A 27,638-nucleotide genomic window follows, 5' to 3' on the forward strand; every position below is an offset into this window, starting at 1 on the left:
CTCAGTACACTATAGTAAACTCTAAAAGCTTTGTAGTGATGAATTCTAATATTTGTTTTAAAAGAGTTTCATATTGCACTCAGGATTCCTTGCCAAAATTGCAAGAACTTGGACGTGCTTTTAAATACATCACCTCACGTAGAAAATGCATGCAACTTCTCTTATTTCCAAAATTTAAAAAAAGAAATATTTCAGAAAAATACAAGCTAAATTTGAAGTTTGTGTGGTCACTGATCCCTTATGTTAGTCATTTTCAGATAACGAGGTCAGAAAAAGAAAAAGAAAATCTTCAAGAAATGAAGTTGTTACAATTGACAAATGCCAGATGACCACCAGAACAAGACACCGTCCAAATATTTGAACTTTTTTAATTACAAAAATAGAGAATAGTAACAATAACATGTCTAGTGTAATACATAACTGAGATGACAGGCAACTGAAATACCACCCCAAGACAGGGCCTAAGGAACATTTCACCATAGAGAGCTAATGATTATCTGTATCTGAATTATCACTTTCAGTTAAACTTCACCAAGTAGTGTGATTTGATCTATTATCAATTTAAAAAAATGAGTTATATATTGCTATCTGTTCAAATATAGTGATTTTTTGTAATCTGAGAAAATTGCAATAAAATTGCAAACATATTTAGCAGAATGAACAAATAATAGTCTGAAATCACTTTCAATTTCTTTTTTATAACAGCTTATTTTTGTGCAAGTTTTCGTGAAGTCTTCAAATCCAGTTGGTCTACAATGTTTAAACACACTAACATCTTCAGTTTACAAAACGCTCCCTCAGGAAAATTGCAACATAGATTTCACGGTATACAATCAAATGGAGATCCAAAATATTTATTTAATATAAATGGAGATTTTCTTTCTTGGGATGCTTGAAAGTTTTTCTTTCCCCGATCTATTGGATATAAATTGAAGCATGCATACACCTTCAAGATAGTATTTGACATCAATTCTTTCATGTTGTTAAAGCAGTGACTAGACATTAAGACATGTAATGCCTGATTTTTAGTCCAAGTATCTTGCACTCCATTTTATGCTGGCTATTCTTTGCTTTGGTAAAAGTATATCACCCTGACAAGAAACAACAGTTCTTTGTGGGATTTTTGTAGTAAATTTTATAATTACTGAATTTTCCCAATTCTTTAAAATTGAAGAAAAAAAGTGTTTGGTCTTATTTCCTTTAATGAACTATGAAAACATGGGAGTTTGAAAATGGTACTTTACACATACAAAATGTACTCTCTCTCTCATTCTCACTGATCAAAGAAAAATATTCTAAAGCACTAAATGTAACATGCATTCTCCTGAATGTCTATCTACATCCACAACACAACAATCAGCATTTTTTTCCCCAAAAATCATCAAGACACTTTCACAATCATGGATTTATTAAATGTTAAATGCTTACATCAACTAGTTTTGACATATCTCCCTTTTCAACAAGGAAACATCATTACACTTGCCATACACTAGAATGGAAAAAGCTGTCACTGACATAAACTGCCACAGTCTGTCCAATATTCATAATACCAGACAATTTTACAACTAGAATTAGTTCATGTTCACAACAACACATTCACGAGTATTTCATAATCAAAAGAAAAAATGCATTAACATAAACTTTTCAAAAAATACTAAATTTGTCACACATTTTCTTTTTTTATTTAGAGAAAATCACAGGGACTACTACGAATGGGGGGCAAGAATTAAAAAAAAAAAACTAATCACATTTGTACAAGCCATTGTATTTTCTTCACTCCTTGCTACTGTATACACAAGAAATCTCTCTCTTCACTGTATAATAGCACTACCTTCTGAGATCTGCATCAGATAAATGTTTGTTTTACTTGTATATTTTATCTGTGCAATTCAGATAATTACAAGCATCTGTCCGACACATCCAACGAATAAGCTAACAGTAAATCCTTTCTCTTGACTTCGTGTCACAAGCAATTTTCCTCCTGCACATTTCAAACCACACTTTGGTCGCTACGCAATAAATGCCAGAAATTCTCATGGAGAAAACTCTATAGCTTTTGTCTTAACAACAATTCCCAAGTTTTTTTTTCACTATCTGCAAATGTCTGGTACACACAACCCCAGGTTGGCTTAATTAAACAAGCTCTCCTATCCCTACCAGCAGGAACTCATTATGCTCTTCTTCTCTCATCCAACTCTTTGATAATTATAATTATGCACCAAATATCCATTTCATTTGACATGGTAATCTATCCTACTCAAGCATAAACCAAGATGGCAGCTTATTTTTGCAGCAGTCATTTCCAAATCATTCGGAAGATAAATACACATCATATAGTATGATTGCTCTGCATATTTTTTCTGGATTTCTTAAGATCCCTACATGATTTTGCCATTTTTCACATTGTTCTGCCATTCTAATAGGTCTGTAGTAGACAATGGATTAGTTCTTCAAGGGAAAACAAAGAACGTAAACAGTTTTTTACCCCGCTAGACTTCTGGATTAAAAGATGACTTCGTACAATGTGGCCTTCTTGTCGCCGGAGCCAGTGACTATGTATTTATCATCAGTGGAAATGTCACAGCTTAACACTGAAGAGGACTCTTTGGACTGAAAAATGAAGCAGGAAAATTTAGTGCAATAAATCTCTTGTTAAAATGAAAGAAGAAAAAAAATCAAAGAATTCTGCATTCATAAATCATAATCAAAAAAAATACAGTACAATATCTCATCCAGTGATTATAAATAAATCTGACAAATTTAAATAACTGGCACCTAGTTTATCAAATAATGAGGACAGGCTTGTAGTGTGTCCTTTTTTGTTATTTTTTAATCTATTATTGATATAAAAATAATTTACAAAGTGAAATTCCACTTGAGAGTTTTTACTTGACCTTATAATTGATCAAACCATGTCATAAAATAAATCTGAAAACTTTGACAATCATCTCACAACCAACTTAGAAGAAAGAAGCCTGACCTGGAATATGCTGGCCCCATAAGGAGTCCTCCAGGCATTGAGGAGGTTGTCCTTGCCTGTGCTGACAAACCACTTGCCACAGTAGGCAAACTTGAGGGACAGCACACAGCTTTCATGGAGGTGGAGCTGATACTTGTCTGGCTTACTGCAGTGGAGGACCTCCACATTGCTGCTCTCCATTCTGTAAAATACAAATTCAGTACAGAGATATATCAATTCAAATCTGACTCTTGTCTTCAAAAAAAAAAGATGTCTCCTCAACAGATATCTACTGTATACAGATCTGTCAGTTATGTGGTTTTTTAGCTTTTAAATTTGGCTATTTTTGTAATATATAGAATTATAGTGTCTACAACACCTACAAAAATTACCCAGTCTTATTTAATTGAATTGAGGGTGTGTTCAAAGCCAAGTGAACATAATTACAACAGCCCTGTCCATGTTCTGTTAGCAGACAATAGGATTTACTATTCACTACTGGGTACAATAAGCTAATCCATAAATGTGCTTTCCCATAACAACTAGACATTCATCCACAAAGACCTATACAATGAATTAATACAGGTTTCCTGGGATTTAGGGGACATGGCAATGCTCACACTTACCCTACAGCTAGCCATTCGCCAGTTGGACAGTAGCCAAGGGAGAAGATCTGAGAACTGAAGTCATGTTGCTTTAACTGTCTTCCCTGTGGGTTTGAGATAAAGAGAAATCAATAAGGCATCATCCAAACACTGATATAGAAGACCTAGTCACTCATCATATACTCTCTGCTACTGCAGACAACAGACAGCCCTCACTCAATCGTAAATACTCAACAGTATCAGCAATGATCTTCTAGGGAATTGTAATTTCAGAACCTTGGTGTAAGTTGTGGAAAAAAAAATATGGCTGACATTTTGATTATAGTTGGTAAACTGAAGAGAGAAACTTCCTGAGAGATGATATACATCCCATTAGATTTGTTGTTTTTAGAAGATCTGCTCATCCAAAAAGGTTGCTTTTCAAAAAATGACAAAAGATTTTTTTTCCTTTCTAAATTATGCTATTATTGTCTATCAGTGTAGCAAAGTAGAATGAGATTCTTCTTCTCTTTCACAAAACATTTTTCTGTTTTTGAAATGCAGTCACTTTATACTTTAATTTTACATAATCATTTTAGATGTTTCTACCTCTCTGAGATCCCATGAACGGACTGTATTGTCCAGCCCACCAGTCCATAATTTAGTGCCATCAGGAGAGATGTCGATACAACTGGCACCGTCTGTATGTCCTTGGAACTGTCGCACCAATGTCTGGTTGTGAAGGTCCCAAACCGCAATATTACCATCACTACAACAGCTGAAGCAAACTTTGGAATCGGGGCTGATCGCTAGAGCATAGCATGCTGGAGCACTTGAAGTAAGCTCTGCCTTTATGCGTGGAGTGGGCTATATAATGAAAATAGCTTCATTAACCACATTTTTTGTCTAAGGTAGCAATCATCAAAACAGTATTATATAATAACTTGCATTTAAGTGCTTCAAGGAGGAAGTGAAAGAGATCATGACATACAAAAAGCCCTCGTAGCAGATCTTTCTGATCAAAAAGAATTCCCTTCCCATCCCCTCCAGTCCATTTTGTCATTTATTTTATAAAATAACACAGACAACCATGTAATCCAGATCAAAGCCCATCATTATAGTCTTTTGAAATAATCACTGTCACCCTGAACCAATCTACATGTTTCATACTCTCCCTCATACCTAATCTACTTTTATTTCAGAGGTAAAAATCAACTTTTATGCCTTTCAGTCATAAACTGGAAAGCCTCTATGTTTGACATCCATTAAGCTAAATCTGCATCCTAAATGATGTCTAATGAATAAGTATGATTGTCCAAACACTTGTACTGACGAAAAGACAGGAAAAGTCAGACAGAAAATGCCTGAAGCCAATGGATTGATTCCAAGCTATAATGGTTTCCTAGCAGTCATTTGTCTACAACCATTAGGTTCTACATCAACGCTGACTCTCCCAGTAAGTGGAGTCATTCGAGGACAAACAATGAAGTATCAGCAGCAGCCAAAGTATAGTACACCGGTACACTAAATACAAGTATCACATACTGATGAATAGTACACTAAATACAACTACCACAAAGTGATGAATAGTACACTATATACGAGTACATTGTGTACCATGTACTGACAAATTGTACACTAAATACAAATACCACAGAGTGATGAATAGTACTTTATCTGCAAGTACATGTACTATATACTGACAAATTGTACACTAAATACAAGTACCACAGAGTGATGAATAGTACACTATCTACAAGTACCATATACTGATGAATAGTACACTAAATTCAAGTACCATTTACATTCAAATGGTACATCAAATACAAGTATCACATATTGATGAATAGTATACTACACACAAGTACCATATACTGACGAATAGTATCCACATACAAGTACCACATACTGATGAATTGTACAATAAATACAAGTATCAAATACTGATGAATAGTACACCATATACAAGTAACACATACTGATAGTACACTAAATACAAGTACCATGTACTGACAAAGTCATATACACAAAGCTGCACTAGTAAATTTATATACTCTGCACAAGGAACAAAATTAGTGCAATGAACTACATTATTATTGAATGGTGTTCTATTTTTTTAAGTGCACATAACAATATCGACACATTATGGAAAGAGCTTAAAAGCTATTTTTATTATTTAAAAAGCATAGAAATGATGGACCAAGTTGGTTCAGAACTTCAGAGCATATATATTACTCTTCAATTTAATGTTTGAGTAAATGCATCTAAATACTTACAGCAGCTAAATCCCATATAGACAGGGTGCTTGCTTCTCCTCCCACAATTAGGGTCCTCCCATCCTGGAGTAACTTGATTGATCTGATGTAGTTATCTCTTTGCTGTAAAGAGGACAAAAAAATACATATCAATATCTCAAATAATCCTTTTAATTAAGTACATTTAAACTTGTCTACTCTGGACACCACTGGTTCCATAGAAACTGGCTGGATTAGACAACATTTTGGATTAGACTACATTTCAAACAACTGAATTCACTAAAGGGGACTTAAAGTCTACATCACAGTAGACAACATTTTGGAATGCACAACATTCAGATTAGACAAGTTCCACTGTATTAACAACAAGACAGCTAGAAAATGTCTATGTTGTTAGACTTCTTTAAACAAAAATAATGCTGAAGCATTCACATAGATTTCATGGTAGGTTAAATTTAACCTTATAAAATTCATGGTTATTAAAGTATACTTCTGATTTCCCAAATAATGTACATTCTTATTAATAATTCCCCGTTTTTTCCTGTTAACTCCAAGGAACTCATTTTTCCAACTTAATCATGACTGACTGCAGTAGGACATTGACTTGTACAAATTAGATACTTGTGAGGTAAGACAAATTCCATTGGAATCAGACCATTATGACAAATTCTACAGAGTTTTGTAATAGACATGATCATGCCAATGATTAAATCATGTTCCTGTAAATAGGACTAGAGAGAGGGCAGTTAGTGCTGTGTCTTTGGTATACTATTTACTACAGTGACGTATTGCAGAGAATTATTTTTTTCCTTAAGGATTTATTTTCAGCCTTTATAAAATACTAGGTACTTTTTTTAGATCCTGCCTGTTATCAAACATCACTAAAAGTATAGAAAAAATGTAATCTGCAATCAGCTTTTAAAGATGTAAATCACCAAAGGGATATGTCACAAAAACCTATCGTCAATGTTATAGTCGCAGAATATTTTTCTATTTTTGCATGCAGACAAATGGAGTCTGTTCATAAAACAACGGAAATTGCAAATTTTCTGTACATCCCACACCATGTTAGAAATGAGAAAAATGGAATCCAATTATTAACAAATACCACAACCAGCACAAAAATAAAAATAATATCACATGAATCATAAATACCAAACACAATTTAACTGACATAAGTGCTAATAAACTCTTGTTTACCAATGAGAATAAAATCAATTTTTTTTCATTACCATGTCTTGTGAGATAAAATATTACTTTTTGCAGATATCTGCATTTATTTGCCTATCTTTTACCTTTACCTAAATGCAGAAAGAAAATAGGCATATGAAACAATGTCAAGGAGTGTCAATACTCCACATTTCCCTGAACTTCTAAACATTCCACTGCCTAGTCATCTCACTGAATGCCAAAGATACTGACACTGAAACTTTAATATCCCCAAGGAACACCTAGATTAACCACCAGGGAAAATCTAATTGACTTTAACACTCTCTATGATTTCACTAATTGGTATTGTATGTTGGCATATTATGGAGAGACAAACAAACAAGAAATTCAGGGAGGAAGCTGTGTGTTAATTTTCTCATTGTTATTGTTAATATCTGTAGTTAATTTTGGGATAATTAACTCTCACATACCAGACAGTCCAACTGAGAAATAGGGCTCTTGTTTCCAGGCTGACTGATGTCCCAAACTTTTACACAACCCTGTAACAAATTTTAACATCTGATAAGAAATCCCTATACATATATCATGTATCACTTATACATATATCATGTATCACCTATACATATATCATGTATCACCTATACATATATCATGTACCACTTATACATATATCATGTATCACCTATACATAAATCACATATCACCGAGTGATTATATAATAAATTAGTTTCCAACAGATATTGTGTTCAAATTTTGTTTTGCTACATTCAATAAAAATTTAAAAAGTATCTCTTTCAATTCATCTTTTAATAAAGCATATTAATTTGACATACATGTATTACATTTATTCATATTTCATCATTCTAAATTCAAAATTTTAGGGTTAATTTTGGAGATTTTTTTTTTCGAATCATGCTTAGATAGTGCAGAAAAAGAGGGCACAATATTTTAGCTTAAGTTTCATCTCCTAAAGGTCAATTACTACTTGACCTCTATTACAACAGAGATGATTATTGTTGTCACCGTTTTCATCAGAACACATTTCCCAGGAAACAAAATTCAGGAAAAAGCAAAGAAGAGGCTGCATTTACTCTTGTGTGCTGTGATATAATGTAATATCATGATTTATCATCCCTATATCAGGAATATTTACCTTTCCCCCAGTATAGACATGTCTTGTTGGATTACTTATGGTAACAGCACATACAACTTCCCCATGGTTTAGTGTGTTTATTTGTCGGGCATGGCGAGGAATTCCAGGTCCAATCAGAGCATCCGGTGGAAATGGCACGGGCTGCATCTGTCCATCAGCACTCACATGGAACGAGTAGGCACTAAAATTATACATCATTACATCATAGAAATTTATGCTCTCTGACCCTCAGAATTTATTCCTGTAATCCACTTAATTAATTTGGTACAGGTGCAAAATTTTAAACTTCATTTTCAGTTAAAACGTTAATTGCTAATCACATTTTCAAATGCACTTAAATTCTTTTTTTCCTTCGTTTAAGAACTGTAATCAAAATGTGTAACAGTTGTTCTCATTAAATAAAACATGAAGTGTTTGAACTTGAATCTCTGTAACCTTATGAGATTTAATTACACAGCCTTTGGGTTTCAGCCACAACGAATTATGATCCACAGAAAACATAAAAAAAAAAGCCACGATTAAAGTCAACTTATGTCAAGACTAAAGTCAACTTATGCCAAGACTGATGTCAACTTAGGCCAAGATTAAGGTAAACTAATGCCAAAACTAAGGTCAACTTAGGCCAAGACTAAGGTCAACTTATGCCAAGACTAAGGTCAACTTATGCCAAGACTGAGGTCAACTTACGGCTTTCCTCCTGCCGAGTTTCCCAGGGCTGGTCGTATATGAGCTGCATGGGCGGGGTTGCCATGGGGATCACCTTGGAATAGATTTCGGTGGTTAAAGGTAATGTTGTTAGGTGATATATTGTTGTGAAGGGCCCCAATTCCATTGCTGTAATTTGTTGAAATATCAGCAGGCATGCCATGATTTGGGGGCAGAAAAGGAGGATATGTTCCTGAAAATAATGTTCACTTCGTTACATTGATTCATACTTTTGTATCTTTTTTCTAAAACATAAATCTTTAATCAATTACTTGTCTGTTGAAATCATTATTTTAAATTACATAACATTTTTAACAATTACAATATCTGATGAGATTACATGAAAATTATGCTGCCTGATGATTTATGGTTAGAATTCTTCAACATTTAAACATTTTGTGTAAAAAGATAAAATCAAGACTGGAGTGAGAGAGCTGAGCTAGACTTTGTTGATGCCTGCTTTAGATTGGGGGGGGATGTAACAACTTCATTCTCTCACTTATATCTTCAATGGCTTGCCCACTTGTGAACAAATTTCAGTCATTCAAAAGACCCTTGAGATGATGAATAAAACAATTCACTGCGGAGGAAGTACTGCTTAGGCCATTTATAACAGTCCTGTATCTGTGTACTTCCCTATCAAACATGGTATTTTGTTATACATGAGCAAGACATCATGAAGAAAATTTTCACTGTGGTTTTATTTTTATCCATACATACAAGGCACTTCTGCTAAAGAGAGAATCACTGTAAACTTAAGAGTCCCTACTTATTTTCTAATTAAATGCCCTAGTTTGCATTCATCTAAGTATGCTCTCGTACTATTAGATAATTATACACTCAAAACCCAATGTGTGTGTGTAAAAAGGGAAACTTGTCACCAGAAATATTTGAAATTTTCTCAAGGTTTCCTATTTTGTGATGTAAGAGTATTGTATTTAGGTGGACCTAAACTGTTTAACAATATCGAAAGCAGAGTGACTTTTTCAAGTATCTCTTACAGAGATTATTTCATAAATAAGCAAATTATGCATCTGACAGGCAATAAACTGAAGGAATTTATCTCTGCAAGTTCAATGTTTCATGGGATTTCCCCTTTAGTTCAAGATGTCATGTTTATCAAAGTGCACCATCACCAAACATAACAGGAAGTGACAGGTGGCGTTAGTATCAATCAACAAACTCGTCTCCAGGGGGCGCTCTCCCACTCACCTGCCAGGGGGTACTTCACACCTGGCTTGATGGCCCCACCACTTCCACTTGATGGCCCCGGGGTGGTGTTCCCTGAACTTGTGGGGGTTGCTGGCTTTGACACAGGGGTAGAAGCCTTTTCATTAGGAATTGACTGAATAAAAAAAACAGAAATATACTCATTTTACATAAATCCATCTATCAGATGGAACCAAATTAATAATTAAAGAGCAATGTCATGTTCAGCTGCAATCAACTGTGTTAGAATATGAGAAAGAATCAATCAGTATATTTTATCCCTTAGTGCAATAAATTAAACACAGAAAATGACCGTAAGATTTCCCAAGCTAGATCACTTTCAGTCCTATAATTATGGCCCACGGCACTGCAAGTAATTAGAGGAGAAACAAAGTCTTACATCTCTATGTTTTGTAGATGTTGAACTGCCATGTGATGAAGCATCACTCCTGGGACTGATCCGATCATCTGACGACTTCTTGCTGGCTAAATCTTTTGCCTTTTCCCTGGGAGAAAGATCCCCATTCATAGGTGCACTGTCCTAAAAAGGAGAGAGCTTGTGAAACCTAAGCAGACCTAAGATTTACAATGTCTGGTGTCATTTATTACTTGGGAATCTACAGTTACAAATTCAAACTTTTGTGTCAAGCGCATGTGCAGTTCAAAGCAGATACTCTCACTTTTCTATATGTATACTTATGCAAAAAATCAAGATAATTTTTTTTATATAATGACATGCTTCTTTTTTTTTTAACTTCATTGCTTTATACTTTTTTTATTCTAATTGCCTCCAGCGGATGCATTATCTATAATTGATCAAAGCTTGAACCACAGCAAAAAAGGGCTGCGAAGCCTGAAAACCTATGATAAGATGTCAGAGAGAGTAATCATCTTGTCCAATTTTACAAACAGTGCGGATATCCCTGAACTGGCAACAAGAGAGGGGGTTCAAACCAATCCAAGAATGAAGAGGCTACTTGAATGATCGGAAGTTATCGACATTCGACAAAGAACAGCTGCATACTAGGTCTAATCTGTGTTCCTCCTAAACATGATAGTGCACATTTTCTTCCTTGTAATTTGTTGCTGTAATCTTGACATTCTTTCATCAAGAAATAACAAGTGGTGGATCTAAAGAGCTTTCGTTTACAGAGGATTCAATGAGACATACCATCTTTTTTTTTTAAATTACGATCTTTTTTGCTTTTAGATAATTAATGTAGAGTTTCTTTGAGGGACACTTTCATTATATTATAATTTGCTGGAATCAGGATAACTTTTATCAATTCTATTGGCTATCCTTACCTCTCCCACATCAACCACCAGCTCCTGATCAGACTTTTCACCTTCACTGTCCTTCAAAATGAAAAATAAAAATTTTTAATTTCCTGTGAAATTTTCTTCTGACACATTTGTACATTGTCTAGGGCCAAAAAATTACCAAATTTACATCAAACTTATAATAATTTCTATTTCAATTTTTTTTTTCAAAATCATATTCCTGAAATTTGCAATTTGTGTCAAGTGGTTTCAAATTCAAGGAAAAGCTCTCGACATTTTTTGTTTCCTTACTGTCTCATGCTAAAATTTTAATGGATCAGGAATTTCCAAAGTTAGCAAGGAAGGCTCCCCTTGAATAGGGACAGGTTCTGCCCATGAAGTGATAGTTGCAAACCCTCTCATTATCAATGAGCCGTGCATATGTACCAGGGAAATAGGTCCTCATGTTCAACAGGAAATTATACTTAAAACCCATTTAGCATTTGGTGGTTATCTTTTTCTTGTTACATATAGCCCCACATCCGTTATTCAGAGCACTTTATGCACACTACCTCTATATTTGAAGAATTCCACACGTCCATCACATTTATTTTCACTTTAATTTTTTTTTATTCTTTGGAACACTAGATTACATGCATTAACAATCAAAAGTGTTTTAGCCAGAACATATTCTAAAAGCTTAAGTTGTTAAGACAAAACCTTTATCCACATCAGTTAGAAGATAGGAGTCGTGAATTATCTTGCTAATGATGCATACATCGTACCTTTATATTTTATCATTATATGTTGCTATTTTAATACATACCCTTTCCTTCTCCTCGACTCTCCTCTTTTTGGATTCGTTCACCTCTGGGGTCCTACTTCGACTGCTATACTTTTCACTAAATTTATGTTCAAACTTCTCCCTTTCTCTTTCCCTTTCACTGGGAGAGGCAGAAGATCTCTAAAATTAAATAAAATTATTGTGTAATGCATAACATTCAACAAACATTTTTATTAAATGTAGATAAACTGTATATCACATGGTGCCCTATTAATAATACATCCCTACTTTCTCTACTTTCAGTATTTGCTCTCAGAATTGGTTATTTATACTGTGTATGTCTATGAAGACAGACACAAGATGGAGAAGCTTATATACCTGATGCCCACTGGCTTAGAAAAGGTATTTTACATAAATGTGTTCAAACAAAAAAAGATATCACTTCCGAACTTCCAGTGTTTCTAATTCCTGTAATAATGTTTAAGATGCAAGGGCATGTCACCACCTATGCCAAAATTTAGGTCTATTTTGATTAGCAATACTTGTATTGAAACACTTTATCCTCAAATAAAGAAATGTTTATTTCACTGAAGTGTTAGACAACAATGCATCAGGGTGCAGAAGCCCAATGATTGCATATAGTGTAAACAACAGAGACACTGAAAACTTCCTTTTACTTGTTTACTCTGTTTTATAAATGACAATAATGCTTTTTTTAATTGACACAAAGATAATTTCCTGGCTCTAAAATATAACTATGGAAGCTTAAATTTATCAGCTTTCCCAAACCCTATGTGGGAGACAATGACAGGTACTTCTTTATCACCAAGACTCTTGTAATACAATAACAAATATTATAAACTGAACTACTCTGAAGTGCTTGTCAAGCCTTTTTATGACTCCAGTGTTCAAATACTCCATATGTATTTGTCCAGCAGGGCCCTTGTCCTTTGCTATGAAATGGTGTTTACACACAATTCTATTCCAAGGTCAATATGCCCCCCTTTTGGATTTGACAAATATGTACAGTCTACTATAAGTCAAGTACAAATTGATAAGATATAGACAGACTATTTACTCTTCTAAAATATGGCAGTAATTTTTGTGAATAATTGAAAAATTTGTTGCAGGTGTCTAACTTTATGGGTGTATATTTTTTGGAAAGAGTTTTGTTGCTATGGCAAACAGGAATTTACAGACCAAAATCTTTCAAAATTCCTTCAAGATTTTACATAGTTTCCATGACAAAAGCCATTTCTGTTCATTTAATTATCAAAACATACTGCAATAAATCAGATATTTTAATCATATTGAAAAATTGCAGCTTTTGAACACTCCTTTATCATTATTTTTATCATTGAAAAGATATCTCTGTGCAAGGTTGCATTTACAATCCAGATACACCAATATATTGGCAAATCAGTGTAAAACCTGACAATATCCATCAATCGTTAACACATTTAGTTTTCAGATGTATTTAGTTCAATGACTGGAGGCATGCCTTAGAGGGTATAATGAGTTAGATCTTAAAGTCATCTATAGGAACTTTTCAGCTTTGAGATTCAAACATAAGTTATGTAATGTCTCCTGATATGTTTACTATAGATTTACCAGCTTATTTTTCCAACTCAAAATCTGACAGTTAAAATTGAAAATATTATCCCAAAATCATTAATGATATTGACTCAGTTTTGTCACCAATGTATAAATTTTTCTCCCCACAGAAAATTATCAGCATTAGATGCATTTACAGTCACTTGCATCAGAAAGATTAATTCAGTAGATTAAATTAAAACAGCTTAAATAGGATTTCCCAGACAGAATTTAATCCCTGCCACCTTCCCCCGAACCCCTACACAGAACACAATGAAATGTGGAAAGAAAAATGGATAGGGAGTCCCAAAGCCTCTTTACTAATTTTCTCACATTTAAACACCGATCACCTACACTCCAAGTCACCCATGTAGTATTTGATGAATTATTTCTTCATAATATGAACCTTGAAGGGGGTATATATTACTTACCTTTATCATACACTTAAGACCAATCAATCTACCTCAGGGGGGAGTGGTTTCAATAGAAAATAGACCAATCTCTTTTTGATCCCATGAGGATTTAGTATCTTTTGTTCAGATTATGGATTACCTGCAGTTAATGTCCAGTTACATTGGATCAAATTCTTCACTGGGTATTTTTATACTGGCTTGCCAAAAAATTGAGATCCTTAATAAAATTACGAATTACAGCAGATCATAAAATCTGGCTTAAAGCCTATCACTGTAATCAGACCACAACTAACTCGTTCATGCAGTGTAAATCTAATCTACGTCTGGAGAAAGAAGTATTTTTTCTGACAAGTGACCAGATCTTTCCAATCATCTTCCAAAATTGGCCTCCCCCATTTCATGGTCCAGTAGACATGTCTTATACCTCCATGACACTACAATGTTAACTGAGTAATAAAAAAAATGTACCGATTTACATCTGATTAAGATTACACCACGGTTTATAAGATATTTAATTGCACCTTGCAGGTCTTATTTCAGCAAATATTTGAAAAATGAAAGCTTGCAACCTTTTGAATCAATGTCTATAATCTGTTAGAAAAGTCCTTTCTCTTTTATTCCCCCCACGGGTATATATATTTACATGGGGCTCTACTCAGCAAAGATAAAAGGTTACCAATGCAAACTGTGTATCAGAACCATGACAAAAATAAATTTAAATGGGATTAAACTGATCTTAATTTGATGAATCTCATTCCAGTCTTGTATTTTTGCACAGTTTACCAATCTTCATGTACAGACAAGGTGTATTTTGGTAACATATATAAGTTTCCCTGCAAGGAATATCAATTTTCCTGTGCAAATACGTAGACAACCTTGTTGACACAGGAATTTACTGAAGTTGATAAATTTGAGATCTCAACGAAACATTGACATTAATGTTTAACTGTTAAAATGGAGCTTGTAAGACTGGAACCCATTGAATCGTTAATTGTTTGATATTAGGCTTGTAAAAGAAGTGTAAACAAGACTAAGACGACCAAATACAGCAGGAATACTTGATAGTAAACACCCAATGAGAAAACATCCTGCAGTCGTGGCCAAATAACAACAAACTTCAATCATCTTTTCTTTTCACCAAAGTTTGTACAAATTGAAACCTTTTGAACAGCTACTAGTATACAATGTTTCTTTATAAATCTAACAGAGGGGGTGGCTGACTAAAGATCAATTTAGTTGAAAAAAAAACTTGGATGTCAAAACTCATTAAGCTACTGTAACCTTTGTATATCCCTATTTCCACAAGACTTCAATAATTTCAAAATAGCTTGGCCAGATAAACACTGCCTGTGTCAACATGGTTTTGTTTGAAACCTAAAGCAATCCATTTGCGCAATGTACACAGAGTAAAGGTACACAAGAAGTTTGGATTGATTCAGTCAATTTATGGAGATCTGGCTTTATTTCTATACACCACTAGTTAGGAATGTTTTATCATTTCAGTCAGTCAACAGAAAGAAGGGAAAATAACAAATATATAATTTGGGGTGCTGAATATTTACTCAGTGCCCCCACTGAAACATGGCACTGTGTGCCAATAATCAGTCATAAGACCAAAGCAAACACTAAATATCATCTTGAGTAAATATGGCCTGTGCGTAACTTCAACAAGTAGCTAATATTCTATCAAGGCATACAGAACTAAGCAAATTTACATTTCTCACATCATAAACTTTCTTTTGAATTTTTTCTGATATTTATTTATTAAGCTGTGTACTGTCTGATTTGATGGCAGTCCTGAAATGGGACCCTTTGCCTTTATTTACATTAATCATACTTGTGCTGAAGTATGACTCTTAATAAACTTATACTTCACAGAAAATAATACTTCCATTTTTGGCAAAAAATTAAGTCAGTCAAATAAATTCCATCCAGGAAATTGTACCTTTTTTTCTTGAATGTAAAAATGTTGATTACTGACTGGACATTTGAGCGTTTTCGATTTCATTGGCTTTGGATAGATCATGGTTGACTGCCTGCATTAAGGTATTGAAGATCATTGAAGCATGGTATGTGATCAGCTTACCCTTAATATGCTTTAACCCTGCTGACACAAGACCAAAAACAAGTAAATATTGTACCACTTTTTAGAGGTGTACTTAGCCACATGATAAGTTGTAAAATCTGTTAGCAGAAGTGCTTAGTCAAATAAAAACCTATTTAAGAAAGGAGGCCTAATCCCTTGACCAAATATGGAGAAAATTTCTCTGGGGAAGGGATCAGCATTTTATCTCAGATTTCTGCTGGGGTTCAATCTCACAGAATAAAAAAACTGATTTTAATATTTATCATTAAATGTATTCCTTCCCTAATCCAGCTTGTACAAGTATTGTTTTATTTTACTATATGGAAACAATGAAGAGCATAAAATTACCATGATCAATATTACTGATTTGAGAAATATGGTTTCATTTTCAGATTTCAGACAAGTGAACAAAGACTACATGCATCCTCTTGCTACTACAAATTACTTATAACAGAGAGAAATTCCCTCCCTGTGTGACAATGGGAATAAAATCTATAATCACACTTCAATTCAGCTCTCAAATCCCTTAAGCGGCTGAGAAAGCAATATTTTCTAAGTAGCTGTGAAACTAATTTTCCAATACGGATCATCCGGCGGTCCCTAGTGATCTCATTTCATAGTGTGATGAAAAAATAAGGTGATGCCAAATATGAAACCTGATGGCCAATATTCAGAGGGTTTATATGAATTCGCCCCATGAATTCTAGTCTATGTTCTGCATTTATGATTGACTTTTACTAAAAATATCATTTAAAAGAAAAATTGGTATTACATCAGTGAGAAACCTTTCATTGTTATAGGATAGTAAAGTTTTGTCAAAAATAGACTCTAGAAATCTACCCTGTTTGTACTTGCAATATGCAAAAACTTACCCATTAATTCTAAATTCTAGTAATTAAAAATTATAATTCCTAACCTCTTATCAGAGATATCAAAAGATTAATATTAAAACTAATCCTATTCCAAAATCGTGTAACACATCTGATTAAGGAATTAGTAACAGCTTTTCTCCGATCTGATTACCACAGTAAATTAAATCTCTTATAACACATCTCCATCTAAGAGAAGTCAATTCAGTGTCAGTTCTTTGGGTCAACTCCAGAAACCATAAAGTTATTAATTAATCAATCAACGTTTTCATTATTAAGACCCTGCTATATCCACAATAGATAGAAAATGAAAAATATGGTTTTACTCCATCTCCCTTTGATGACATTATGCAGTTATTGAACAAAGTAAACAGAGAAAGTGACAAAAAAACAGAATACTTACGTTGTGTTTGTCCTCTACAATTAGGAAAAAAAAAGAATGAATTAGATAAATATCTCACCTATTTACTCAAATTAATCATCACAAATACCCTCATTGATCGCCTAAACATAATCAATACCAAACTCTGCATGGTCTGGGCTAAAACAATATTGACTCTGACAATGTCATTAAAGCCGATCATCTTGATCACACCATTTCATTCTAATGATAAATTCATGACAAAAAGAGCTTTACAGATTTTAAACATTTCTTTTTTCATAGCAAAAAAGACCCCCCCCCCCCCTCCCCAAAAAAAAAATGCTCATGTAACTTTAATGTCAATTTCTTTCTTTGCAAGTAATTTAATAATATCAGGACTGAAAATGAAGGAAAATGTTCTGAAAATAGCCTTTGTGCATATAATGGCGTCAGCAATCTGCTGTGGGGAAACATTTTGGATCCTAAATACGTGCAGTGCAACTTGGTGGACCATGACACAGGTTCATTGAACAATCACTGCCGATTTCCCCCTACTGCGATCAAAAAGAGTCAACGTGAATGATTTAGTTAATTTGAGTCGTAATGATAGGGAAACAAAATCAATACCAGATAAATATTTAATTCTGCCTGAAAGCCATAGAAATTCTTTAATTATAACAAAAAACACAACAATTACTTTGACCCCAGGGTATTTTAATGCATATTTACTGAACGAAAGCTGTCAATTTTCTTTGAAAATGCATGGAGTCCGGAAGATGGCAACATAAATCAAATAATGGCCTTTTCTCACTTTATAAATTCAAATTTCTCCCAGGGTTTTGACACCAAATCCTCTTATCTTGAAGTATTTTCTCCCAACCCCAAGAAGCGATCATCAAACAAAATTGCATGCAATACAATATTCCTTAATCTAAAGCCCGATCTGTGGAAAATAACATGGTTTTGAGTCATATGAATGAGGGGACTTTAGTTCCATCTTGCAAGCTCTACAGGACATATACATCTCTTTCACTGATCTCAAGAGCCAAATAATACAATTTATGACTTGCATTTTCCAATGATTTTTTTCCCCTTCTTTTAAGTACCATGGTTCAACTTGCCAATCATAAATACTGCCTGCATCATCACTTGAATACCCATACAAAAAAAAAAAAAAATTCAAGGGCTTGCTTTTTTTTCTCCTACAAGATCCCTGAAGTCCATTATCTTATTTTGTGTATTAGATAACTTTTTTAATTTCAGTCAAGAAATTTTTCATTAAATCTTTCTTCCTTAAAAAAGAAAAAAACAAACAATGCACACAAATTTAACTTTGATAATGATTTATACTTTTTTAATGTCCTCTTCTGGTTTGAAATAACAGATAACTGGTAATCTATGATATGACAGGGATCCGTGACACTAATTATCTCCTGCAACAAGGATATACTTTATACTTCTGCCATTTACATATCAAGCACCATGTGTACCATTTCTATGCATCACATTTCAATTTACCTTTGTCCTCTTTTTGGAGGAGATGTGAGGGTCCAAGACCACTGCCCTGTAGGGCCAAAAGACTAGCAGCACTGGAGACTGGGAGTGGGGGTTGTAGCCCTGGGGGGTGAGGTGGCATTGGGAAAGGAGGTGCTCCATGGCCATGACCTGCTAGATGTTGGCCTGCCTGCATCTGTTGCTAGAAGGAAGTGGGCTTTGTCATTAGTATGTGACAAATCTCTGATTAATTAACATTGATATTTTCAATTTTCTTTTATCAAATTACCGGTATCTAACTTTTAAATAAAAAAAACATTGATTTGGGGCAAAAATTCAACACAATGTACACAGATAAAGGATTGTTGATGTTCTTGACACTTATTCAGTATAGAATGGATATTTCTGGTTTTCTAAATCATACTATGAAACATGTAGAGAGTTCCACAGTACACAGATTGCTTTTCACTGTACACTACTGAACTCTGCACAGATTCATCAGACAATGCTGTGTTAATTGATATCAAACTCCAACACTTGTAGTAAAAGGCAAGACAATATTAATCATCTGATTATCATTTCTCATATATTAGAGGATATCAATTATATTCATTATGGCATTTAAATCTAATAAAGTAAAACATATATAATGCTTTCACATAGTAAAATTTGATGCTGTTCAAGTTTGACCCACCCCAATTATCTGGTTGAGTTCTGTCATGGTGACTTGTTTCGCACGCTCGACTGCAGCTGCAACCTGCTGTTGATGCTAGAACAAAAAAAAATAAACACCACATCAATGTAATCAGTATATCTTCTTATGTGGCATTTAGTATGAAATATGCTGAAGCAATTAGCTTAATGAAACTGAATTGCTAATAAAACTTGCCTCCTGAGAGAGAAATGGAATGACTTGAGCACATATTGCATTCAATCGTTTGGCAATTTCAGTCTGGAAAAAAAAAGGGAAAATATTGATATTATAACATGCAAAAGAAATTTAAAACATACGTTTTAAAAAATAAAGGTATTGGAGTTTATTCAATATTGTAGCATTTCATGACTTATCAGCTCTTTACATCAGTCTTTTCAAAGTTGTTTAAGCAATCAATAAATGATTTGATAAATATATGTTTAAAAATTGTGGATAGTATCTTCCCTGTCATCTTAATGACTGGCAGCTGTTTCTAATGAATCTTGACTTATTACAGATTACAACTAAAAAGTCCTCCATATCACAAATGTCAACATGAAATTTGGAATGTGTTACTATAGTAGATGTTCATGTCACATGAAACAAAGTCATGTGATCGCATGTCTTGCTGTTATCAAATTTTTACAAGCATGTTGACACCTTTTGATGTCTCTTGCTTAATGTCTGCTCGTTCAGGTGTGAAGACTCTTTTTTGGATGGAGGATATTTTTTTTTTTAATTTCTTTCATACAATACATAATCATTATTCAAAATATGGCTTTGGAGGAGCTTAGATGCATTCTGATGAGCTACAATTAGGAGATTGAAACACAATTATTCCCAATATCCTGCTCTATACAAGCCTTTCATATGTTTGATGCATTAAACATATGTTTTTGTTATGCAGATAGTGTTCAATATTCTCCGTAACTAAATCACAGCAATGATCAGGCTTTCTGTCAAGCCCAAAATCTGTCAATATTCATCATACCGTTTCTCATTTCCGGACCTAGAAATTCTCAATGTAGAAAAGGACACTCCAATGGACTTGAATTCCCAGTGTAAAGGGATATACACCAATTTGTTCAAATATCTACCATCTGTTGCAAAACAATTTGTTTAAAATTTGTGTTTTTTGATGGTTGTGTATGGTGCTGTGAAAATGCTCCACTTACTCCTCATGTTCAGTTGTATTTGGTTGCTAATCATTTATGATGAAAGGGTTGGGATATTTTCTCCCTGATTATATTTTAAAACACATGCTCTACAATCTTTGGATTGACAAAGAAAATCTTGTGCTGGAAGCCAATCAACCACACCAAATAACAGATGTTTTACAGAACAGCATTATTTCAAATGAAACCTCCTTCTAAAAAAAGTGCTCCTGTGCATTCCTGCAGCATTGGCTTTCATACGCACAAGCTAAGGTCTATTGGTTTTCAATGCAATAAAGCAGATCATTGAACCTTTTAAAGTTTTTCTTTTTTTTATTGGAAGAATGTTCCGAAAAAAATTACAATGATGAAATTGTACTGTAATGCTGTTTATCTATTTCAGTCAAGCTCCACCCTCTGTGTCAATCAAAGGTAACCAAGAACCAATAAGATCCTCCATTATGTAGAAATTATATATACACACTATATGCAATCTTTCTTTTGTATAGACTGACAGAGGTGACTGGTAGATTGATCTGGCTCTCTTTACTGGTGTGGAGGGTTTTTTTATGTTCGGGGTAGTGGGAAGGATGTTGAGGATGGAATTTCAGCTGTTATATCTCAAGCTCTAAGTCACACATGGGCATTATGCAATACAAAATGAAGTGCACGCCTGTGCAACAAAATCTCACATTCAATATTTCATTTTTAAAATTCAGATAATCACAGCCTGGCTTTGATTCAATATACAGAAAATGCTAAAATAAACCGCTATTCTAATGTTGGGAAAAAATCAATTTTAGTCAAATTGAAGTCATTTTAATCCTGTTTTATGAGCCTTGTGTTCACCTCTCTGAATGTTTTATGAATTCTTATCATGGCCATTCATCTGAGTCTGCTGTATGTGATAATATTATTAAATGCTATGTGTCAAATCACCTGGGTATTTCACAAATGGTTGGTGATGCACATCGATACACATGATAATTTCTCTCAAGGTGTGCTGAACAAGAGAGGTTTCCATTAGGATTTTTTTTCATCCTGATCAGCAAATTTGCTCCGTCTAATGAGTTTGAGCTATTTCAATAAATCATTTCTCAGCTAAAGGTTTCCCCTCTTTTTATAACGCTTTTATTCCATGCACTTTGAAGGAATGAATATTTTGAATGGGACAATATCACACAAGGCTGGTTACAATTTTTGAATAGGTTTTTAGACCTTAGGTAAATATTGACCGAGTAAACAGTCACAGCCTCAAACTTTATGGGCCGTCATGAAGCTTTAGGATTGTTTTCCATTCCCTATTGATCGGGTCCCCTCACATGTTCCAACATCTCAAGTGTTTGCATATGAAACAAGTCAACAATACCAAGTTGATATTAGAAAAAGGCTTCATCAGATATTAGCAATAAACTATTATCGATTCCCCATTATGGTTTCATTAAATAAAGCTATTGACCAAAACAAAACAAAAAAGTAAACCTTGTTTTGCATTCCTTTGATAATTCAATATCTGTCTCGTTCCGATTCACAGATTTTCATTCAGATATATATCAGCGATCCATTTCCAAGCTGTTCCGAAGGACTTGCCAAAAAGTGCTAACTGCATGCCCTTTGAAACTGACAAAAACTACCTCCTCAACACACACTTTATGAAAACCATTTGTATGATTTAAGCTTGGTCAAAGATAAATTCAAACTTTGTGGAAATTCTTCGTTACAACTTAATAGCTCAAATAATTGAAAATTATCAATTTATGTACTAATACTGTGCATCCAAAAGTTCATTTACAACAAAAACTTTTCAATTAACACAACAGCGTCTATGTTTAGTTGATAATTGTGGGACTTTAGAGACTTTGACATTTATCATTTGTAGGTTAACGTGCCAGTGCAAAAATACATGTTGAAAATTACAACAACAAAAAACTCATGAAAAATAGACTGTTTCCATAGATACAGAAGAGAAACACCAATCTCAAGGCTATTAACAGTGAAATTAACAAAAAATTGATTTTTATGCAGTGTCTTGAAGACCAAGGAGAGGGTTTTTTCTGAGTTTGTCAACTAATTGCCTGGGAAGACAGAGACTGTCAAAGATCACACATCTCCAGAACAAGCAACACAGAGCAGCAATGAAACCCTTTACACAGGGACAATGTGAAATGTCTTCTTGGTTGGTACCCTTCAGAAGCAGATCTCAATTTTTCCCCCCTGTCAACAAGTATTTTTCAATGATTCTCACCCAACCATTAACACCAAAACTAATACAGTTGAACTTCAGTATCTCAAACACCAATATCTCGAATACCATGGATATGTCCAAGTGAGTTGGAAGTTCCCACTTCTCTTTTTTTCAATGTATTTTAACCTCAATATTTCAAATCCTCTGATATTTCAGAGTTTTTTCTCGATCCAAGATAAAGAGTTCAAGTTAAAGTTCTGAGTTCAAGATAAAGAGGTTTGACTGTATTTAAAAATCTCAGTCTCTATACATACAAAGCATCTAGCATGGTTAGAATTTGAAAGTGAAAATCCAAAAAAGTGTAAAAACTGCAAACACTGTATCAGTAAGACACATAAACTACATGAGCTGATCCCCCTCACAACTGGCACCTGGCCACAACCATGGCCAAACCCACTCATTACAGAGTTCAACAGTGAATTGTTTACTAAACATCTCCCATCATACCAATCAGACTGGGTTAGCATTTACTCTTCTGAATGAACATGTAGTGTCTACCAAGCTAGCCAAGTCAAACAGGCTTATAAGACAGGGCACCTGTTGTCAATCATTACCACAAACAGGGGGCACTTCTTATAGCTAGTAATGTCCTATAGCATTAGTTCTAGAAAAGCAAATAGGATGTTATGTTTTTGTTGATGTTTCAGTGTATAAGTGTATATGACAGACCTATAACAGCATCTGAATTTTTGCTTGATAGAGATGGAAGGTGGGGTTATACTTTTTTCTTTAAAAGTCTGGCCAGAGATGCATCAGTAATTGACCTCCATCTTCTCCATCCATCAGTAATGGTTGTAATAAAGATGTTTTAAAAAATTTGGCAGGATAATATTTATCACTTCAGTGTGTCACTTAAATACAAGTTGTAAGCTTCCCCTTATGAGTCAATTTATACCTTGGTTTGTGGTCATATGATAATGCGACAATGATGCATCCCATGCTTAAAAATAAGTCTATCTTCTCCTAAAAAAGGCTCCTTTGCTTTAAAATTTTGTATTTTATGTTTATCTTTCCAACAAGTTTTCTACGTATATGTTTGATGTAACACCTGTACATGGGGGTAATTCTTGTGGTGAGTTTGATAAACAGCAATAATTTACGTGACACAGTAGCTAGGCATGACACATGATTGATTAACAAAATTGTCTCCCCTTGAAGAAGACTTCACACCCTAGCTGGAGAAATTTAAGGTTAGGGGTGAATAAGATATATATAACTTACCTGTTTGTGCATTTCAACATTGAGACCATAGGACATTTCATAGTACTGAAAACAAAGAAAAAAAGCATATTGTTACTTAGCCTGCTAACAAAGTGAAAATGTGCTTAATTAAGAAAAATTTCTATAAACAAAATCTGCATCTATATTTTTTGCTAGTTCATTGCAGTAAAAATGTGCACATTAATTTGGCAGCTTTGAACACAATTAGCATATCTAATCTCCACATATTGGGTTCTTAGACGCCCACTGCTCTTGGGTTTATCAAAGGTATAAATAAACATCTGAAGGTGGCAGGCAGGTGAAATTTCTATCTAGTCCCACTATTACTTACAATTACATTACATGCTTGCTTTCCTCTGGAGAGGAAAGGATATTTCAAGGCAGTCATGCCTGACTGAAAAAGTACATCCCCTATGGAATCCTGTGGTTATTTTGACACCCAGTTACATAACAGGTGATTAATAACCTGTCTGTCCATTATGTTAATTAGAGACTGGGTTGATATTAGTGATAAAGATCAATCTCATGTCCAGAAGAGATTACTAACCATACCATGCATAAACTAGACTAAATAAAAATTTAGAGGGAATATAGTGACCATTCAGTAGGGGTGCAAAGAGGGGACTTTGGACACAATAAATATGGATAAATGATATCATTTACAAAGGAAGAATTCTTTATAGTCTTCCAAAAACATTTTTGTCAATTATTTTATGCCCTAGCCACTGCTGAAAAATAAGTATTAGGTGTATCAAATAGCAAGGTTTTAAAATCAATTAACAAAATACTTCGGCTTACAACATCTATAAGAACTCGTAGACTTTTAAATAACGCGACAAGTTCTAGAATTACAGTTAAAATGAGGGCTCTTCACATGTATGGTAATTATGCCATTGTGTTCAGATGGGTGCATGGATCGTCAACTTTAGTGGTTTTATAACAAAAAATTGAAATGCTTTTAATACAAAATGTTCTGCTCAAGTAAACAATTGGAAATTCCCCTTCTTCAAGTAACTGAAAATTTGGTTTTTGTGCCATGAGGATAACACGTGTATTCATGTTCGTCCATATTCTCTAATTTCAAAGTAAGTGATAACAAAACTTGTAAATGGCATACCACTTTTGCGTACTACACGTTACCTGTGTGTGTAAATTACATGCTTGTTGATCACAGGTAAATACGTTCATTACATTTGGTCACGCTTGAAATGATCTTCACTCACCATGACATAGTGTCTTTGCATTTCTGTTTTCTCTTGGGCTAATTTTTCACACTCCATTTTTAAACTGTGAAAGAGGAAAAAAGGGAGAAAATCAATCTCATTATTCAAAACACTGTTCACTATTTCTTTTTTGATTCAATAAATATTCATCAATATATGATAATTACATTCATTTATTCAATGAAATTTGAACCGAGAAAATTATTTGACTTTATCAGAAACTGAAAAAAAAACATTTGTAGAGCACAGCTTACGTGTGATATTGTGCTTGTAGAAAACTGAATTCTTCTTTGATTCGATCGCATGACTCTGCCACCGTGAACTTAAAAGGCTGGCTTGGCTGATGTGGAGCCTGCAACATAGAATTTATAGAAACAAACTCCACGTGTTGTTGTCTGCAAGTGTGTTAACATGAGAAATTCACACATGACCCCGTTTCGTAAAAAGATACCAATGTGCACTGAAGCGTGCTTTAACGGTACAAAGGTTTGTTAAATTATTTTTGGTTTCACGGCAGCTAGTACATACAGAGAGCTTTGTTGATGTTTTTGGCGCGCGTGAGAACGTGAAACTTACCGGGTGCCTGTTGGGATACATCTTGAGTTGTGTGCGAGGTTTTAAGTCACCTTAAAATTCCTTGAAACTTCAGGTATAAATAGACAAACCATAGAACATTCACACACCATAAAAGAACTTAAATTCCTGAGAAAATAAACGGTCACATCCCCGATACGGTGGACGAATATTCCTTACATCAACTCATCGATCTTTCTATGAAAATAACTCCTTATACAATTTTTACATCCCCTAAAATAGCACAATAGAAATGTTTTGGCCAATTAAAAGTATCCGTACTCAATATGTATCATAACACACGTGCAATGGACATAAACAATGCTCTAGTAATGTCCAAATAAACAAATACTTGCAATTAAAAGTTAACTATCCACAAACGAACGTCTTAGATTCGTGTGAACGCCTTGTAAAATACCACACACATATACACACGTTTCGACTGCCGGTTAACAAAGCAGACTGTAGTAGAGCTAGCCATATTTGGAGCAAACTGATTGGTCAGATCAACAGCTGTTTATCGGCTCAAAACCCACGTGGGTTTAATATTTATGCACACTCTCTTTGACTTTTGGCCAATAGGATTGAAGTATCAACTAAATAATCTAATAAATATTCAAGAAGTGTGAATACCTAATGATACAGTGTGCATACATTAAGGCTTGTGTGAATAGTAATTTGAAATCTGTGAATAGTGATAGTATAGGCGGGGCGACGTGGTGTCACTCATATAAATTCCGAGAGAATGATATTATTAAATTTTTTTTATCCAAATTATAATCATAAAAAAAGGAAAATAAAAACTTGTGAAGCCGAGGAAATTTAGAGCAGATGTTGACTCAGTTTACAAATAAACAATTTTATGTTATTTCTTAACATTAGTGTGGTAGTTTCTCTAAATTTTCTCAATCGGTTATCTTTTTTTATTTAATAAGAATGAGACATTACATTTTAATTTTCTAAACACATGCTGACGAAAAGGTTCGCAAGAATTCGCTAGAAAGAAATATGACATTTGATTTTTGAGATAAAATGGAATAAGCATTCAAATGATTTGGTTTAATGTTCAAATGAATGAAGCAAGCTTGTTTGTGGTGCAGCGTATCAAACTCCGAGTTCTGACATTTAACAAGCATCTCATACTGGTTAACATTCCAAAATTATAAATGATAATCAGTATGATGGTACATCACTTCCTAAACTTTTATTTCTTACTGGTATATTGTACACGGGTCAAAAATCAAAAGACACAGCGCCCGTTAGAGCTCTCTCTCTCTCTCTCTCTCTCTCTCTCTCTAGCCTTTACTTCAACAGATCAGGCCATTATACTGCCCAATTTGGGTGCACTTTGGAGGCATGTTTCTTTCATTTTCCCCTTAAATTGTCAAGTACATGTATATTATTTCTTTATGCATCCTACACATTAACATAAATATAAGTTGCATGTTGCATGACATAATCAAGTTTTACAAGTTTTATCTAAAACACATATAGGAGGCAGAAATGTGCCACCACTGTGCACCAATCAGGCCCGTAGGAACGACCCCCTCCCCTTAATAATTTCGCCAGTATATGCTTTATCATAGAAAACAAAGCTAATTTACAGCTGTGCCCCTAAATTATAATACATACT

The 27,638-nt window shown here is 34.1% G+C and overlaps 1 protein-coding gene across 3 annotated transcripts; it reads right to left on the reverse strand.

Annotated features, from left to right (window-relative positions):
- Positions 1–1,374: 1,374 nt before the first annotated feature.
- LOC133181965 (transducin-like enhancer protein 4) lies at positions 1,375–26,480 on the reverse strand. 3 transcript variants are annotated; one of them, XM_061316633.1, is made up of 20 exons: positions 26,009–26,480; positions 25,687–25,784; positions 25,433–25,496; positions 24,210–24,254; positions 19,785–19,847; positions 19,590–19,664; positions 18,920–19,091; positions 17,444–17,457; positions 12,122–12,259; positions 11,341–11,391; positions 10,436–10,576; positions 10,039–10,171; positions 8,809–9,019; positions 8,122–8,302; positions 7,439–7,507; positions 5,820–5,921; positions 4,153–4,410; positions 3,586–3,668; positions 2,981–3,161; positions 1,375–2,610 (listed from the first exon to the last, which is right to left on the reverse strand). In XM_061316633.1, exons 1-20 carry the CDS (start codon positions 26,027–26,029, stop codon positions 2,503–2,505), a joined length of 2,208 nt encoding a protein of 735 aa, XP_061172617.1. In that variant the 5' UTR covers positions 26,030–26,480; the 3' UTR covers positions 1,375–2,502. The 3 variants fall into 3 exon arrangements, with proteins under 3 accessions (XP_061172617.1, XP_061172618.1, XP_061172616.1); XM_061316634.1 differs by having other exon boundaries at positions 10,060–10,171; positions 18,920–19,097; XM_061316632.1 differs by having other exon boundaries at positions 18,920–19,097.
- Positions 26,481–27,638: the final 1,158 nt, after the last annotated feature.

Source organism: Saccostrea echinata, unplaced genomic scaffold (genome assembly GCF_033153115.1).
Source record: "Saccostrea echinata isolate AGI-Se365-2 ecotype Australia unplaced genomic scaffold, CSIRO_AGI_Sech_v1 ptg000009l, whole genome shotgun sequence".
Lineage (NCBI taxonomy): Eukaryota > Metazoa > Mollusca > Bivalvia > Ostreida > Ostreidae > Saccostrea > Saccostrea echinata.

Excerpts from the sequence above, each read along its gene's own strand:
- LOC133181965 (XM_061316632.1), bottom strand. The coding sequence starts at position 26,029 with ATGTATCCCAACAGGCACCCG. Across the intron at positions 5,922-7,438 it reads TTTCTCAGTTGGACTGTCTG|CAAAGAGATAACTACATCAG; the intron begins GTATGTGAGAGT and ends TCCTCTTTACAG. Across the intron at positions 4,411-5,819 it reads CTATATGGGATTTAGCTGCT|CCCACTCCACGCATAAAGGC; the intron begins GTAAGTATTTAG and ends TTCATTATATAG.